Genomic DNA, 15,259 nt, shown 5'->3' on the forward strand with positions numbered 1-15,259 from the left:
AGGCTTGGGATGGACAGCCTCCAGGACACAGTCCCCCCGGGCCGAGGGGGCCGCTGCCCTATCCTCTGCAGGCTGGTCCCTATCGGCTTTGGGGCCGAGGCGTGGATGCTCCTTGTCCTTTCTGGACCCCTGGTAAGAAGGTGGGGTTGGGGGGCCAGCGAGGCTGGTGGCCAGATGCTGTCTAGGCACAGCACGGAGGTGTGCCAGGGGCTGCTCACACCCTTCCCCAGAAAATGCCCGTGGTGACCATGTCCAGGCTGCACTAGGGACTACTGCCCAGAGCAGGTGACAGCAGGATGGCTGTCCCAGGGTGGCAGTGGGGCCAGACCTCCTCAGCAGCAGGCAGCCCCCACTCACAAGGGGTGGATGTGTTGTTCTTCAGAAACTCACTGGGAGCCTGGGTTGAAAGACCCCCAATGACAAGTGAGATCCATTGATGTAGGAGGGTGTAGGTCTCGCCTACCGGGCATTTGCTGGGGGAAAGAAGGGGCCCCCTGCCCCTTTTATTTCCAACAGGAAAATAACCTTAGATACGTTTTTTTTTTTTTTTTTTTTTTTTTAAAGATTTTATTTATTTATTTTTTCCCCCCAAAGCCCCAGTAGATAGTTGTATGTCATAGCTGCACATCCTTCTAGTTGCTGTATGTGGGACTCGGCCTCAGGATGGACGGAGAAGTGGTGCCTCGGTGCGCGCCCGGGATCCGAACCCGGGCCACCAGCATCAGAGCGCGCGCACTTAACCACCAAGCCACGGGGCCGGCCCAGATACGTTTTTTTCTGACCATAAAGACTAATCAATATGTGCTCCCTATAAAAATTTCAGACAAAACGAAAGGTTATAAAGAAGAAAGAAATTAATGTCATCCCACCACCTGGACATAACTGTTACTAAGATTTTGGTGTATTTTATTGCACTCCTTTTTTGTTTGCATGTGGCCTGACCAAATGATTATAATAACATCAGTAGCAGCACCAAATTTTTGCATAAAGCTCTCTACACTCCAGGCCCTGTGCTAGTTGCTTCTCGTGCATTCTCGCACTTTTAGACAGGGAAACTGCAGCCTGGAGGTTAACGCAGCTGCTGACGGCAGAATGGGACAGGACTCAGGTCTCCTGACTTCCAACCCTGGCTGCTGTGTCAGCCCCGGCCACAAGGCTCGCTTCCCCTGGTGAGGGCGATGTGCCCAGTGGCTGAGTGTTTTTTGCTGGTCCTGGTGTGAGGCCCTCAGGACCCGGAGAGGCCTGACTCCAGGGCCGGGCTGTGCGGGGCGGAAGCTGTGGGGTCGGAAGGGCTGAGCAGGGCCCTTGACCCTGGCCGCTGGCCTCCAGTTCCTCTTCCAGCTGCTCACCTTCATGATCTACATCGTGAGCTCTGTGTTCTGCGGGCACCTGGGCAAGGCGGAGTTGGCGTCAGTGACCCTCTCGGTGGCCGTGAGTACAGCCAGGCCTGTGCAGGGAGGTTCCCTCCCAGGCTTCCCCCGGGCTTCCAGGGAGAAGACACAGAGCACGACGGCTGACAGCTGCTTTCACAGCCGGGACCCGAGGGCCTCGCCCAATGACACACAGGCTGTGCAGGCGGGGCCCGGCCCAGAGAGGGGACTTGGGCTCAGCTGCACATCAGAGCCTTGTTGGGAAACCCCCCTAGGATGCAGGGTCCCCTCCTCAGGCCTTGCCTGACAAGCCCTGTGTTTTCTCCTGGGTGCGGCCAGTTTATCAATGTCTGCGGGGTTTCCGTAGGATTCGGCTTGTCCACGGCGTGTGACACCTTAATGTCCCAGGTAGGTGGACCTCCTGGAGCTGAGCAGGGGCAGAGCCGACTTCTCAGCTGCTGCAGAAACAGAGGGGGGTGGGAGCTCACCAAAGGTCCCTCAGTGCCCGCTGGATCTGTGAGCTCCTCAGACAGGCCCCAGGAGCAGCTGCCCCCGGCCCACCCCCAAGGACCGTGTGCTGTCAGGACCCTCTCCTTTGAAAGAATCTGTGTAGACAGGCAAGAAAGCCGTGGAAGGAAAAGGGTGGAGACAGTTCCCTGACCTTGTGTGTCAAATGCTGAGGGGGCACAGATGGGACCCTCTTGCCCTCAGGGGCCCACAGCCCAGTGGGGTTCAGCTCCCCCTGGGGCGTTCTGGGCTCGCAGCGGGCCTGGGGACCTGGGTGCTGGCCTGGCTGCCACTTACCAGCAGGGAGCCTTGGCGAGCGCTCTTGGAGCCTACCTTGCCTTAGCTGTTACGCGGGGGAATGACGCCTTCCTTGTGTGGTGCTTTGGAAGAATGAGGACCGTGGGTGGACAGAGGCCTGGCAGTGCCTGGCACAGGGCTGAGGCTCAGTCCACAGCACTCTAGAATTCTGTGAGTGGGCCGAGCCCTGCAGAGGCAGCCACCCCAGGCTGTAATCGAGGGGCTGGATTCGCTCCTGAAGAGCTGACCAGTGCCTGTGTGCTGGGTCCATCTCGCAGCTCGCACCATCAGCGGGTGGACACGTTGGCCGGGCTCACCCATGGGCCAGAGGGAGTGCTGAGGCATGGGTGGCCTGACCCAGGCTGGGGCTGTTTTGCAGAGCTTTGGCAGCCCCAACAAGAAGCACGTGGGGGTCATCCTGCAGAGGGGCACGCTGCTGCTGCTTCTCTGCTGCTTCCCCTGCTGGGCGCTCTTCCTCAACACCCAGCAGATCCTGCTGCTCTTCGGGCAGGACCCGGTGGTGTCCAGGTACTGCTTGGCTCCTGCTGGGAAGCTGGGAGGGAACCCCTGAGAAAGCCCACCCCCCAGACCCCATGCTTCTCTGGGTCACAAGTGTAGCTCCTCTGGGGATGGTTCCACGGTTTGGTTTTGGGATCCTCTCTCTCCAGCTGTAACCATGTGGGGCAGACAAATGGCCAGCTTTAATCTAGGAGGAAAGGAGAAAATAAGGGATTTGCGTGTTATTTGCATTTGTGTCTCAGCACATAATTGGAGCTTCACAGATGCTTTTGAAGAAATGAAGTGTGCACTACCCCATGTTCCAAAAAGGAGAAAGAGGACTAAACCAATTTCTGTTGAACAACACAGTTTATTATTAATTTTAGAAATGTCCCCTCATGGGAATACCTTGCTTCTTTTATATTATGTGCACTTCATTTGGTTATTTCTTGGTAAGATATAACCTTTTTTTCCTCCCCTTACAAACCACACGTTACTCTGAATCTAAGTTCCCTGGTCACAAGGCCCCGTGGTTGGTCCGGGCCCCTCCTCCGGGTACCTTCCCAGCATGGGGGAGCAGCATCCCGACTGTCACTTGTCTTGGCCGAGATCTGTGGGGGCTGGGAAAGCCTCTCCTCAAACCTGAGGTGCCCGGATGTCCCTGGGCAGCTGCCAGCCCCCAGTCTTGGAGGGCAGGGCCTGGTCAGCTCTGGCGTCTCTGGTTCTCTTGCAGGCTGACCCACGAGTATGTGCTGATTTTCATCCCAGCACTTCCGGTAAGTGCCACTGTCTGCCGAGCTCGGAGGGGGCTGGCCTTACACGCCCCTAAGTTCTGGCTTTTGATCTTTCCCCCCTGTCTGCTGGGGAGGCCCATGAGCCGGCAGTGACTTCTCCCTGTGCCATGAGGATGGCTGAAGGGGCAGGAGAAAATTTCCCATTCCAGTCAGGGCAGGTTGAACTTTTAAGAAGTAACATAATTTTTTTTTCGGATTAGAAAACCCTTTATTGGAGAAATTGTGGAAAGCACGGGTAAGGAAAATTTCAAATCACCTATAATCCTACCACCCAGAGAAAGCATAGGTTAATATCTCTTTCCAGGATTATTTCTATACATGGGTGTGTGTGTTCAAACACACATATACATGTATAGCTTGAAATGGGGCCAATGTATCTTGTATTAGAACCTGCTTTTTCCTTTTCAAATATGTCATTAGTCTCTCAATACGATTAAATAGCTTTCTACAACATCCATTTCAAAGGCTATGTAGTATCCCATAGTGCCATAATTTATTACGCAATCCCTATTTGTTGGGTACTTAGGTTGTTTCCAATAGTTATTATTATAAAGAAGATTGTGAGAAACATTCTTATAGAAAAATCTTTGTGAACATTTGTAATGATTTCCTTAAGGTGTCTTGGAATTGGAGTTGCTCTGTCAATGGCTTTTGATACCAATTCATACCAATTCTACCCCTACTAGCAACACTCTCATCAGGCAGAGTATTATTATGAAACATTTTTTTCCAATGAGAAATAAGTTGTTTTAACATGCATTTTATTGCTAATGAAGTTGAACATTTTTTCATGTATATATTGATCATTTGTTTTTCTTCTGTGAATTGTTCATACTCTTCACTTATTTTAGTGGGTTAATCTTTTTCTAATTATTTAACTTGTGTTAAAAAATATCTTAACCCTTTGTCATACATGTCAGAAACATTTTTTGGTTGGTCACTCGCCTTTTAATTTTTTTGAATTTTTAATGTATACGTAACAGATCCATAAATCTTATCCTTTATTATGTCTGTCTTTGATGAGACTAAAAACACTTAACCCATTGCAAGATTATCTAAACATTTGCCATATTTCCTTTGAATCCTTTTATGGTTTCTGTTTTTACATTTAAGACTTTAATCCATCTAACAAAATTTTCCTAAGATATTACTGTTGAATATTCTCTCCTTTCTCCATTAATTTATTAAATACTAAATATGCAGTGTATCTACTCAGGTCAGTGTCTGAGATTTCTAAACTGACCGGTGGTCTGTATGTCTGCTTGGAACTCACTGCTACACTATTGGATATGTTGAAGGTTTGTGACACATGTCAGTACCTGGCAGCATGTATTGAGGATGGCCTTGCCACCCAGAGTTCCTCTTCTGGTCTCTGGAACTGCAGCAACCCTTCATCCTCCATGGCACCAGGGGGTGAAGTTCTTAAGGAGGGAGCTGGGAAGTGATGGGTCATGGTGTGTGCAGGGTGCCTTAAAGCATGCCCCGGCCTGGCAGGGTGTACCCCAGCCACACCCCCTGTCCAGAAGACCAGTGCCATGACCTCTTGGAGCCTGGCCAGCTCCAGATTTCTTCCGTATCATGGAAACCACTTGAAAAGGCTGTCGTTCTCCTCCAAGTCTCCCTGGAAACCATCCTTGGACCTTCAGACCAAGGTGACAGTACTTTGTCAAACAGGGCTCTCAGGGTGGGTCAGGGAAAAACATCCGATAAAGTCATCACTGTGGCAACTCCTTTGTCAAAGAGAGCAAGTCCCTCCCAGAAAATGCTGCTGCAAAATTTAACTACCCATCAAATAACGATAATAATAATGACTAATAATACTTACCCGACACTTGGAATGCTTAAGTTTGCCAAATACTGTTGTATAAGCACTTTACAATATTAACTTTGCATATATACGTAAATATTAAGTATACACACATTACTATATACACACACACTATTATCCCCATTGTAGATGAGGAAACTGAGACACAGTGAAGTTAACTAACTTGCCTAAGATCACACAGCTCATAAGAGGCAGAGCCAGCATTTGAACTCAGCAGTGGAGTTCCAGCTCCATGCTCTTAATCACTGTGTTATCCTGAAGAGAAGTAGAGGGCTAAGGGGAGGGATGGGGCAGGAAGGCGCAGGCCCTGGTCCAGGCTTTGATAGAGGACAGAAGAGCAGGGGCAGTGCCGCCGACACAGACACTGACACGCCTGCCCCTCTGTCCTCCACAAACAGCGAAGGGCCCGCCACCCCTGTGGGGTCTTGAACCCACTTGGCAGAGGCTGCTGGTGGCCAGCACGGTTCAGTTCCCACCAGTCCCTCAGTCCAAGGCCACTCCCTCCAGATTCTGGTCTCTGGTGGCCAGGGCTGGGAGAGCCAACAAGCCCCTCCTGCCTTCTTATCTCCCTCTGTGGCAGAGCGGGAGGCTGAGGGCCCTCTCCTCCTTGGGCAGGCCCAGGGCACGCATCAGGTGGCTACAGGCTTCACCCCACCTGCGGGGTCCCAGACATGCTTTGGCGAAGTAATTGCCCCAAACGCAGGTATCTAAGAAATACCTGTTAATGTTCATCTGGTGTTTTTTTTGTAGTTGTTGTTGATTTGTGTGTGTGTGTGTGTGTTTTATTTTATACAGGTGACTTTTCTTTATGGCCTGCTGGCAAAATATTTGCAAAATCAGGTACAGGTCCCTGGCTAGAGGGGTGGCGCCCTCCCCCAGGACACTGCCTTGTCCCAGTGGGAAGGGGTGCCTGGGGCTTTTCCCCTCTGCACCATCTGTGCACCTGCTGAGACGTGTCCTGACCTCTGGCACAGGCACCAGCGAGGAGCTGTGTGTCCCCAGCATCTCTCCAACCCCCAGCCGTGCCTGGGCTTATCCACATCCCCTCGGTCCTGCCCGCCCCTTAGCAAGGCCAGTTTTTGTTTGTTTCAGGGGATCATCTGGCCCCAAGTCCTCAGTGGAGTTGTGGGCAACTGCGTCAACTGCTTGGCCAACTACATCCTGGTTTCCCTGCTGAGCCTGGGCATCAGGTGAGCACCAGGGCTGGTGGGCTTCAGGGGCCCAGTTGGGAAGCACTGCCCACCAAGCACCCCACCCCTGACCAGGGCAGGCCAGTCACCATCCTTTCCTCACCCATGACAAGGACTGTGGAGGCTGCCTGTGCCGTCCAGAAGTGGGGGTCCTGGGGAATTGGGGGGGCCTGTTGGTGCCCTGGGTTCTGGGGGATTCCCCACCAAGGAGATAGGGAGAGGAGCCACTCCTCACCCCTGCCCCAGCCCACCAGGAGAGGCTGAGAGTGGGGACCTGGCAGGGAGGCCCCCAGGACACTGTAGTAGTGGTGCCAGGGGCACCCCTGGCTCCTGGGTGAGGCTGATCCCAGGATAGCAGTGCTGGCCAAGCCATACGTGTGCCCCCTTGTTACCGGCACCTGGGTTCTTGTTGTCCCCCAGGATGGAAATCAAGAGAGACAACAAACGGGAGTAGGAAAGTAAAAGTTTATTAGCTTGTGCATAAGAGAGGCACAAGGGAGCTGGTGCAGAAAGGAAAGGGGCAGGTGACAGCTTGTTAGGGAGGGGGATTGTGAGGCTTTTATTAGGCAAAGGCTGGGGAGGGGCCTTGTCACGGCAGGTAGAGGTGGGGTTGTGCTTGCGCCTGCGCTGTCGTGTAGCATGCTACTACATGTGACGCATGTATCATTAGCATGCTAGCTCTCCACCCCTGGGTGTGATTTTTACTGTGGTAATGGGGCTAGGGTCACCTTCAGTGGACTCCTGGGTGCCAGGGTGCATGCGTAAGCCCAGGAAAGTTCTGAAACTGCGGAATGTGGATCTTGGGGGTCTCTATCTGATTCCCCTAGCTTGCTGATTGGTTAGGGGCCTTATCTTGTTAGGCCAGGGGCCTTGCACGTGGCCCTGTCTCTTAGGCTGGTTCCTGTCTCACCCTTCCTCCCTATGCTGGCTTCAGCAGGGGAGCCGCTCCCTGTTCCCCAGGGCCAGAGTCAGTCATCAGCTCCAGCCCTGCTCTCCCTCTTTCCCAGGGGCTCTGCTTACGCCAACACCATCTCCCAGTTCGTGCAGACCACCTTCCTCTTTCTCTACATTGTGCTGAAGAAGCTGCACCTGGAGACGTGGGCAGGTGCGGAGGCCCTGGCTTTGGGGGCTGAGCAGGCAAGCAGTGGGCAGGCCCCCAGCATAGGCTCAGGGCGTTCATTTGGCAGGCAGAGGGCCCAGTTTGAGCCCTGTTGGTGGAGCCCTGTCTCAGGCCTCCCTCCATTTCCCTTCAGGGCCTCCCTCCCCTGTGCTCCATCCCTCAGCACCCCCATCCCAAAGTCCTGGCCGGGATCCCCCCATCCAGTGTGTCACGGTGCGGAGCCCTGCTGGGGACAGGCCCAGGGAGCTTTCTGGATGCTCTGGGCTTCCTGATCTCAGGATGGTGATTAGAGTAATAACACAGATAAAAGCCCTGGTGTCAGCAGGGGGCCCAGTGCCTGACATTCCTGACCTCAATTAAACTTCACAACACCTTATTATCCCCATTTTATTTAGTGGAGGATATTGAGACAGAGATGGGTTAAGTAATTTGCCCCAAATGCCAGAGGTTGTACATGGAGGGGCCTGGACTTGAACCTGCGCCTGTTTACTCCCAGACCTCGGTTCGAGCTTTTCTGCCTCCTGAAACCTAACTCTGTAGACTGTGGGCTCCTCTTCCAGTCATTTCGGAAAGAGCTCTCCAGGCCCTGGAGCCTCGTTCCGGGGTGGAGGCGTCCTGCACGGCCTCTGCAAATCTGCACAGCCCTATCTACCTTACGAATCCTTTTGGCATCTTTGATCTCACGCCATCCTCCCACAACCCTTTCAGGGAGGAGGGCAAAGATAAGGACTGAAATTTTCAGATAGGGAAATGGAGCCCAGAAAGGGCAGGGTTAGCGGCCCAAGACCCTGAGTGGGCCAGTGGGGGACCCTACCTGTGGCCGAGGCTCCCATCCCAAGCTGCCCTGTGGCGCTGGTCAGGTGAGCTGGTGCCCTGTCCCTGCATCCTCCTCCCACCCGCCAGCGCTGGACCAGCTGGTACGTCTTGTGCAAAGTACGCGGAGCTGCTGAGCTGAGCCTGGGAGTGGGCAGAGCCAAAGCCTGTCAGGGGCTCCCAGCAGTGGGTGGACATGCAGGGTGGGCTGCTGCTCAGCTCTCTGGGCTTCTGTTCCTAGGCTGGTCCAGCCAGTGCCTGCAGGACTGGGGCCCCTTCCTCTCTCTTGCCATCCCCAGCATGCTCATGATATGTACCGAGTGGTGGACCTACGAGATCGGGAGCTTCCTCATGGGTACGTGGAAGAGTGTGGAGTAGGGAACTGTGTGGGTGGCTCACCCAGCTCAGAAGCCCCCTCCCGGGGATGGGTAGTTCACCAGCCCCGCCCAGGCTGGATCTGTTGGTTGCCAGTCTCCCCACCAGACTGTGAGCTCCCAGAAGGCAGACCTGGGCCTTTCGTGTTGGGATCCCAGCACTGCCCAGCATGGGCCTGGCACTGAGTGGGCACTGCAGGGGAGGTCGCCCAGTCAAGGACGGAGTGAGAAACTGAATGACCTGGGGCATGAGCATGGGCAGGCTTGGCAGGTGTGGGGCTCTCACCTGGCGCAATGTGTGCTCATCAGGGCACTCAGCACAGAGTCCAAACGGCCTGAGGATCAGAAGGCCAGGACTGGAAAGGCCCAAGAGACCTTCTAGTCCACCCCCTGCCCCCATTTACAGAGGAGAAAACCGAGCCCCAGGAACAAGAGAGACTGTCCAGAGTCATGCAGTCACACACTGGCAGGGCTGAGACTTGAACTCAGTTTCCTGGCCCTGGTCCAGTTTTTTCCCTTCCTCACCATGCCACATGCCACATACACAGAGGAGTTTGTCTTGAAAGACAAACCATACAGGGGAACAGCCTTCAGGAAGTTCCATAACAACTGGGCAGGATTTTCCTGGAAGGCTGAAGGCCACGGCCAAGTGGGAACATTTTTTGTTGCACATCTGCCCTTTGAAGTCATATCCACCTTGGCCTCCAAAGCAGAGGGGCGTCTGTCAGCCCAGGGTCTGTTAGCTGGCCCTAGGGCCGGGCGCTCACTGTGTGCCTCTCCCACAGGCCTGCTCAGCGTGCTGGACCTCTCTGCCCAGGCCGTGATCTACGAGGTGGCCACTGTAGTCTACATGGTGAGGCTCCTCCGGGGGCACCTTCGCCACAACCCCCAGCCCAGGCCAGCTCCCCGAATGGCCTGGGGGTGTCATAGGAGGAGGGGCTGGCTGTCACCCCAAAGGCCATCTCTGTCTCCTGAGGGACCCTCCCAGACCTCCCATGCCCATCAGGTCCAGACCCCGCCAGACTCACACACAAGTAGCCCACAGCCGCTCTACCAAGGGTAATATTGAACTTACATGATGTTAGAATTTTTTTGAACTAATTAGCACCATTTAAAATTGGGAGATTTCACATCACAATTTGGATTTTCTTGAAAAATGGGACATTCCATTTAGCAGTGCCTGCATTCCTGCACACTCAGGTGAGCACTGGGTGACAGCAGACGCTGTGGGGGCGTTTCCTCTCCTCTCCCCACAGAGACATGAGTTGTTCCCTGTCACTCACGTACACACCTGCCAGCCTCCTGGGACAAGCAGTCTGTGACCCCAGCTTTAAGCAAGGGATTCACCAAAATCTATATTTACAAAACCAATTTATAAGGTGATTCTTATTTTTACAAATGGTTTCCACAGAATTTTTGTTTTTTCTTACAGGGAGCTTTTCTGGCATACTTAAGACCACATTCATCTCTTTAAAATGCATTTACTCATGAGTTTTTGGCAGCACACTGATTTTGGCCACAAGGCCAATCTGCCTGCGATGTTTGGAGCAGGTGGGGGTGGATTGGCTAGCTCAGTTGGGGTACCTTCACCCCATCTCCCAACCTGAGATTTTACTGCCTGTCATCAGCAGCCATGTGTGCCCTGTCTCCTCACGCCGCCCCCTGGGATCCATCCTGCCTGCCTGCTCTCCTGCCTCTTGGCCAAAGCTGGAGGGCTGCTCCACCTCTAGCCCAGGCCTCTTCCTCGCTCTGGACCCACCCAATCCCAGGAGCAGGAGGATGGCTCCACTGACCGCACCTTCTTATCTCTGACCCCAGATTCCCATGGGACTCGGCATGGCAGTCTGTGTCCGAGTGGGGACGGCCCTGGGAGCTGCAGATACCATGCAAGCTAAGCGATCGGCCATCTCAGGTGTTCTCTGCACAGGTGGGCAGAGTCCTCTCCTGGGCGAACTTGGGAAGTTATAAAGTCAAGGCATAGCCCAGGGGAGGGCCTGGCACGTTGGAGTCAGGGCTGGCCTTGGGAGCCGAGGCATTTACCTTCCAAACCCGCTCTTCCTGTCATCTGGCCCAGAGCAGCCCCTGCTGACAAGTTGACGGCCGCCCCTGAGCAGCAAACATCTCTCTTGCCTGCTGTGCTCCTTCCTCACTCCTTCCCTGCTGCGGGGTCCTTGGGCTCTCCTGAAGACAGCTTGTCAGTTTCCAGCACTCACCTTAATATGACCCTGTGAAGGCCCTTCCTCCCCAGGCTTCTTCCTTCAGCCACCCAGTGTCCTTCTGCAGGCCTGCCCTTGCAGCATCCCCAGGAGCTTGGCACTTGCCCATCCTGCCCCTCAGAAGGAACCAGCCTTGTGTCCTCCATCATGCCTCTGCTTTCTGAGATTCACATCAGCTCTCTGTGGAGAGCAGTGGCTCTCAGGCTTCAGACCGCTTTGAAATCCCCTGGAGGGCTACATCAAAGCTCAGATTGCTGGGCCTCACCCAGCAGAGTTTTTGATTCAGTACGTTGGAGATAGTGGGTCTAAGAATCTGCATTTCTAACAAGTTACCAGATGATGCTGATGCTGCTGGTCCAGGAACCCCACTTTGAGAACCACAGGAGGAAAGGCATTTTATATGTCGTCCTTCCTACGGGACTGCAAAAGACTGCCTTAGTCCCAGTGAATGACTCTAATGCAGGGGACTTCAAGATCCTGGGTGTGGACGGCTGGGCTGACTTACACTGACTTGAGCTAGCTCCTCCACGGGTTGGGGTCAGTCAAATGCCGTTCCTTTTCTCTCTTCCAGTTGGCACCTGGCTGGTTGTGGGCACCCTGTTGAGCATCGTGAAAAATAAATTGGGGCGTATTTTTACCAATGATGAGTAGGTAATCAGTTTTCTTCAGTCACTTCTGGGCAATGTCAGAGTGGTTCGCAGATGGTCCTCAGAGACTTGCCATGTGCCTGGCTTGGTGCTGGATCCAAAGAGAGCAGGACTAGCCCCGACTCTGCTCTTGCCGGGAGGAAGCCAGCATCTGTGCTTGTCCACTTGGGCCGTGGCCTCCACCACTTGCTTTTCAATAGACAAGATGCTAATCGAAGGGCAGTTCAAAATTGTGGGGCTCTTCTAGGGTTTAAGATGCGGCCTGTAGATATATAGAAACTCAGGGCTAGGAGTGTCTGTTGCACTTGCGTGGGTAACTACCTCTATCCAAAAATTTGGGGGATGAGGCGGAATAGAGGAATATGAGTGCGTCTCCAAGAATAGTCATGTCTTAGTGCTCCAAATGAACGTTCTTTCCTGTCTCCTCTGCAGAGAAGTCATTGCCCTGGTGAACGAGGTCTTGCCGATTTATATCGTCTTTCATCTATTTGAGGCCATCTGTGTGAGTACTGTGCTGATCTGTAGTCTGACTCCTCCCATATCCATGAGCCCTCCCTGAGGCCTCATAGGGCTGTGAGGATTAACTCATAAATACATGTAAAGGGCTAACTGTTTAGTTAGTGCCCAATGTATTTGCTCATATTAGTTCTATTATTATTCAAAGCAATGACTCTCCTTCTCTTCTGCAATTCCAACAATGCAAAGGATGAATGCAGATTAGCAAAACACTGAAAAATTGCCCCAGTGTAAACTCACAAATCTTTTCCTTCCTTATTCCTCAGGATCTGGGGTCCTGGGCACTGACCCATGCTCTCAACCGGTCAGGGACTCAACAGCAAACCCACCCGGTTGCCAAAGCAAAGAGACATTTCTGAGAAGTGAGTCAACTCAGAATACAGAGTTTTCTGCTCCTTTGATTACTAAAGGACAGGTCCCATTTAGTGCAGATTGGAATTACGTGAATTTTTAAAAGCATGACATAAAAAAAGGCACTGAAGTTGTTTTAAAAGCAGAATTTGAAATCCTGTGTCTTCTACTTTACATCTTGACTTATGTGAGCTCTTCAGGAAAGCATCCCTAGCGTAAAATCTAACAGCTCTGCAGAGGAGTGTGTGCTAGCCAGCGGCTTGGAACACTTGCACTCTGGGCTGTGCCTGGCCTGGGGAAAAACACCTGTATGATAAATATCATCAACTCTTATAAAAAAAAAATAACCCATTGAGAGAAATTATATTTATGGAGGATTTCTCCAAAAGACTCAGTGCACTCTCTCCAGTTCACTGCATATTCTAGGATTTGCCTTTGAATCCACCCGGGCATTCAGATAGCAACATACTTGGAACACAGGTTCTTAGCCTCAGCAGAGCAGCTTTCTCTGGACTGCATTTTGTCATCACATCCACAGCTTTTGTCAGGGAACAGTAAAAGAAACTATCTTATGGAATCTATTATTGCTTTTGTCATAGGATATTGTTAAGGACACTATTCATATCTTTTCTCTAGCTGTGAGGTGAGGCCACAACTGAGCAATTCTTGCAATTAAAGGTTGGGAACAGCTTTGCATTTCTCACTGAATTAAGCATGCCGCCCCTCCAGTGGGCAGCCCTTCTCTGTCAAGGACTTGGAAGCAAACACACAGCTCGTGATTGTAAGGGGTCTTCTAGCTTGTGTTCTGCATTCTATCATCTTTCCTCCTGGCAATATTTATATTATTCTTAATTTATGTTTCCCATTTTTATTTTGTATTTTTTACACTTTTATTGAGTTATCATTTACATACCATAAAATTCACCCATTTTAAGTGCATAATTCAATTATTTTGAATAAATTTAGAGTTGTGCCACCATCACTGCAATCCGGTTTTAGAATATTTCCATCACCCCCAGAATTTCCTGGAGCCTCTTTTGCAGTCAATCCCTGCTCCCATGACCAGCCCCAGGCCACCCAGTGATTTGCTTTCTGTCTTTGTTGACTTTGCCTTTTCTGAACATTTCATAGAAACGGAATCATACGATATGTAGTCTTTTGTTACTGGCTTATCTCACTTAGCATAATGTTTTTGAGGTTCATCCATATTGTAGCATTTTACAGGACTCCATTCCTTTTTATGGCCAAATAATAGTCCATAGTGTGGATACAATCCATTTTGTTTATCCATTCACGAGCTGATGTACATTTGGGTTGTTTCTGGTTTGGGCTGTTATGTTAAGCCTGCTGGGAACATTCACATACGATTCTTTGTGTGGGTATATGTTTTCATTTCTCTTGGTAGACTCCTAGTTGTTGAATTGTTGGGTCAAATGATAAGTTTATGTTTAAGTTTTTAAGAAACTGCCAAACTGTTTTCCAAAGTGGCTGTACCATTTTACATTCCCACCAGCAGTGTATGAGGATTCCAGTTTCTCTACTTGCTTGCCAATGCTTGGTATTGTCTTTAAACAAAAAGATTTTATTTTTAAGAGCAGTTTAGGTTTACAGAAAAATTGAGCAGAAAATACAGAGAGTTCCCATAAACCCCCTCCCTCCTCTCAGTTTCCCCTATTATTTACATCTTGTATTAGTAAGTATATTTGCTAAATTGATGAGAGAATATTGATACATTATTAACTAAAGACCATACTTCACATTAGGGTTCACTCTTGGTGTTGTACATTCTATGCGTTTTGAGAAATGTATTGTGACTCATATCCACCATTATAGTATCATACGAATAATTTCACTGCCATAAAAATCCTCTGAGTGCCACCTATTCATTTCTTCCCTTCTCCCAGTATCCCCCATCCTCTAACCCCTGGAAATCACTGATCTTTTTATTGTCTCTATATAGTTTTGCCTTCCCCAGATATCTTATAGATGGAATTATACAATATAGACTTTTCAGATTGGTTTCTTTCACTTAGTAATATGCATTTAAGGTTCCTCCATGTCTTTTCATGGCTTGGTAGCTCATTTCTTTTTAGCACTAAGGTATATGATCCATTTTACTTTTTGTGAAAGGTGTAAGATCTATGTCTAGATTTATTTTTTTGCATGTGGATGTCCAGTTGTCCCAGCACCATTTCTAGAGAAAAACTATCCTTTCTCCATTGAATTGCCTTCGCTCCTTTGTCAAGAGTGCTAAATCTAGATATATCACAGTTTGTCCATTCATCTGTTAAAGGATATCTTGGTTGCTTCCAAGTTTTGGCAATTACGAATAAAGCTATAAACATTCTTGTGCAGGTTTTTGTGTGGACATAGTTTTCAACTCTTTCTGTAAATACCTGGTAGCATGATTGTCGAATAGTATGGTGATACTATGTTTAGCTTTGTAAGAAAGTGCCCAGCTATTTTCCAAAGTGGGTGCACCATTCTGCATTCCCATCAGCAGTGAATGAGAGTTCCTGTTGCTCCACATTCTCACCAGCATTTGGTGTCGTCAGTGTTTTGGATTTTAGCCTTTCTAATAGTCGGTATGGTGGTATCTCATTGTTTTTTTTTTAGATAATTTTATTTATTTATTTTTTTCCCCCAAAGCCCCAGTAGATAGTTGTATGTCATAGCTGCACGTCCTTCTAGTTGCTGTATGTGGGACGTGGCCTCAGCGTGGCCGGAGAAGCGGTGCG

At 50.6% G+C, this 15,259-nt stretch overlaps 1 protein-coding gene across 3 annotated transcripts in view; it reads left to right on the forward strand.

The window, feature by feature from the left end:
* SLC47A2 (solute carrier family 47 member 2) overlaps positions 1 to 15,259 on the forward strand; it is a 24,809-nt gene continuing 9,550 nt past the window's right edge. Inside the window, exons 1-13 of one of the 3 annotated variants that reach the window (XM_004433032.3) lie at positions 1 to 132; positions 1,330 to 1,431; positions 1,710 to 1,778; positions 2,554 to 2,702; positions 3,406 to 3,448; positions 6,090 to 6,134; positions 6,387 to 6,484; positions 7,492 to 7,589; positions 8,659 to 8,772; positions 9,577 to 9,644; positions 10,610 to 10,718; positions 11,579 to 11,654; positions 12,087 to 12,156. In XM_004433032.3, coding sequence (XP_004433089.1) covers positions 10 to 132; positions 1,330 to 1,431; positions 1,710 to 1,778; positions 2,554 to 2,702; positions 3,406 to 3,448; positions 6,090 to 6,134; positions 6,387 to 6,484; positions 7,492 to 7,589; positions 8,659 to 8,772; positions 9,577 to 9,644; positions 10,610 to 10,718; positions 11,579 to 11,654; positions 12,087 to 12,156 — 1,164 coding nt within the window. In that variant the 5' untranslated portion in view covers positions 1 to 9. Of the gene's footprint in view, positions 133 to 1,329; positions 1,432 to 1,709; positions 1,779 to 2,553; positions 2,703 to 3,405; positions 3,449 to 6,089; positions 6,135 to 6,275; positions 6,485 to 7,491; positions 7,590 to 8,658; positions 8,773 to 9,576; positions 9,645 to 10,609; positions 10,719 to 11,578; positions 11,655 to 12,086; positions 12,157 to 15,259 lie in introns of all 3 variants that reach the window. The other 2 variants (XM_087440402.1, XM_087440403.1) reach the window with 2 other exon arrangements.

Source organism: Ceratotherium simum, chromosome 16, assembly GCF_057802395.1.
Source record: "Ceratotherium simum simum isolate JZ-2026a chromosome 16, ASM5780239v1, whole genome shotgun sequence".
NCBI classification, from domain to species: Eukaryota; Metazoa; Chordata; class Mammalia; order Perissodactyla; family Rhinocerotidae; genus Ceratotherium; species Ceratotherium simum.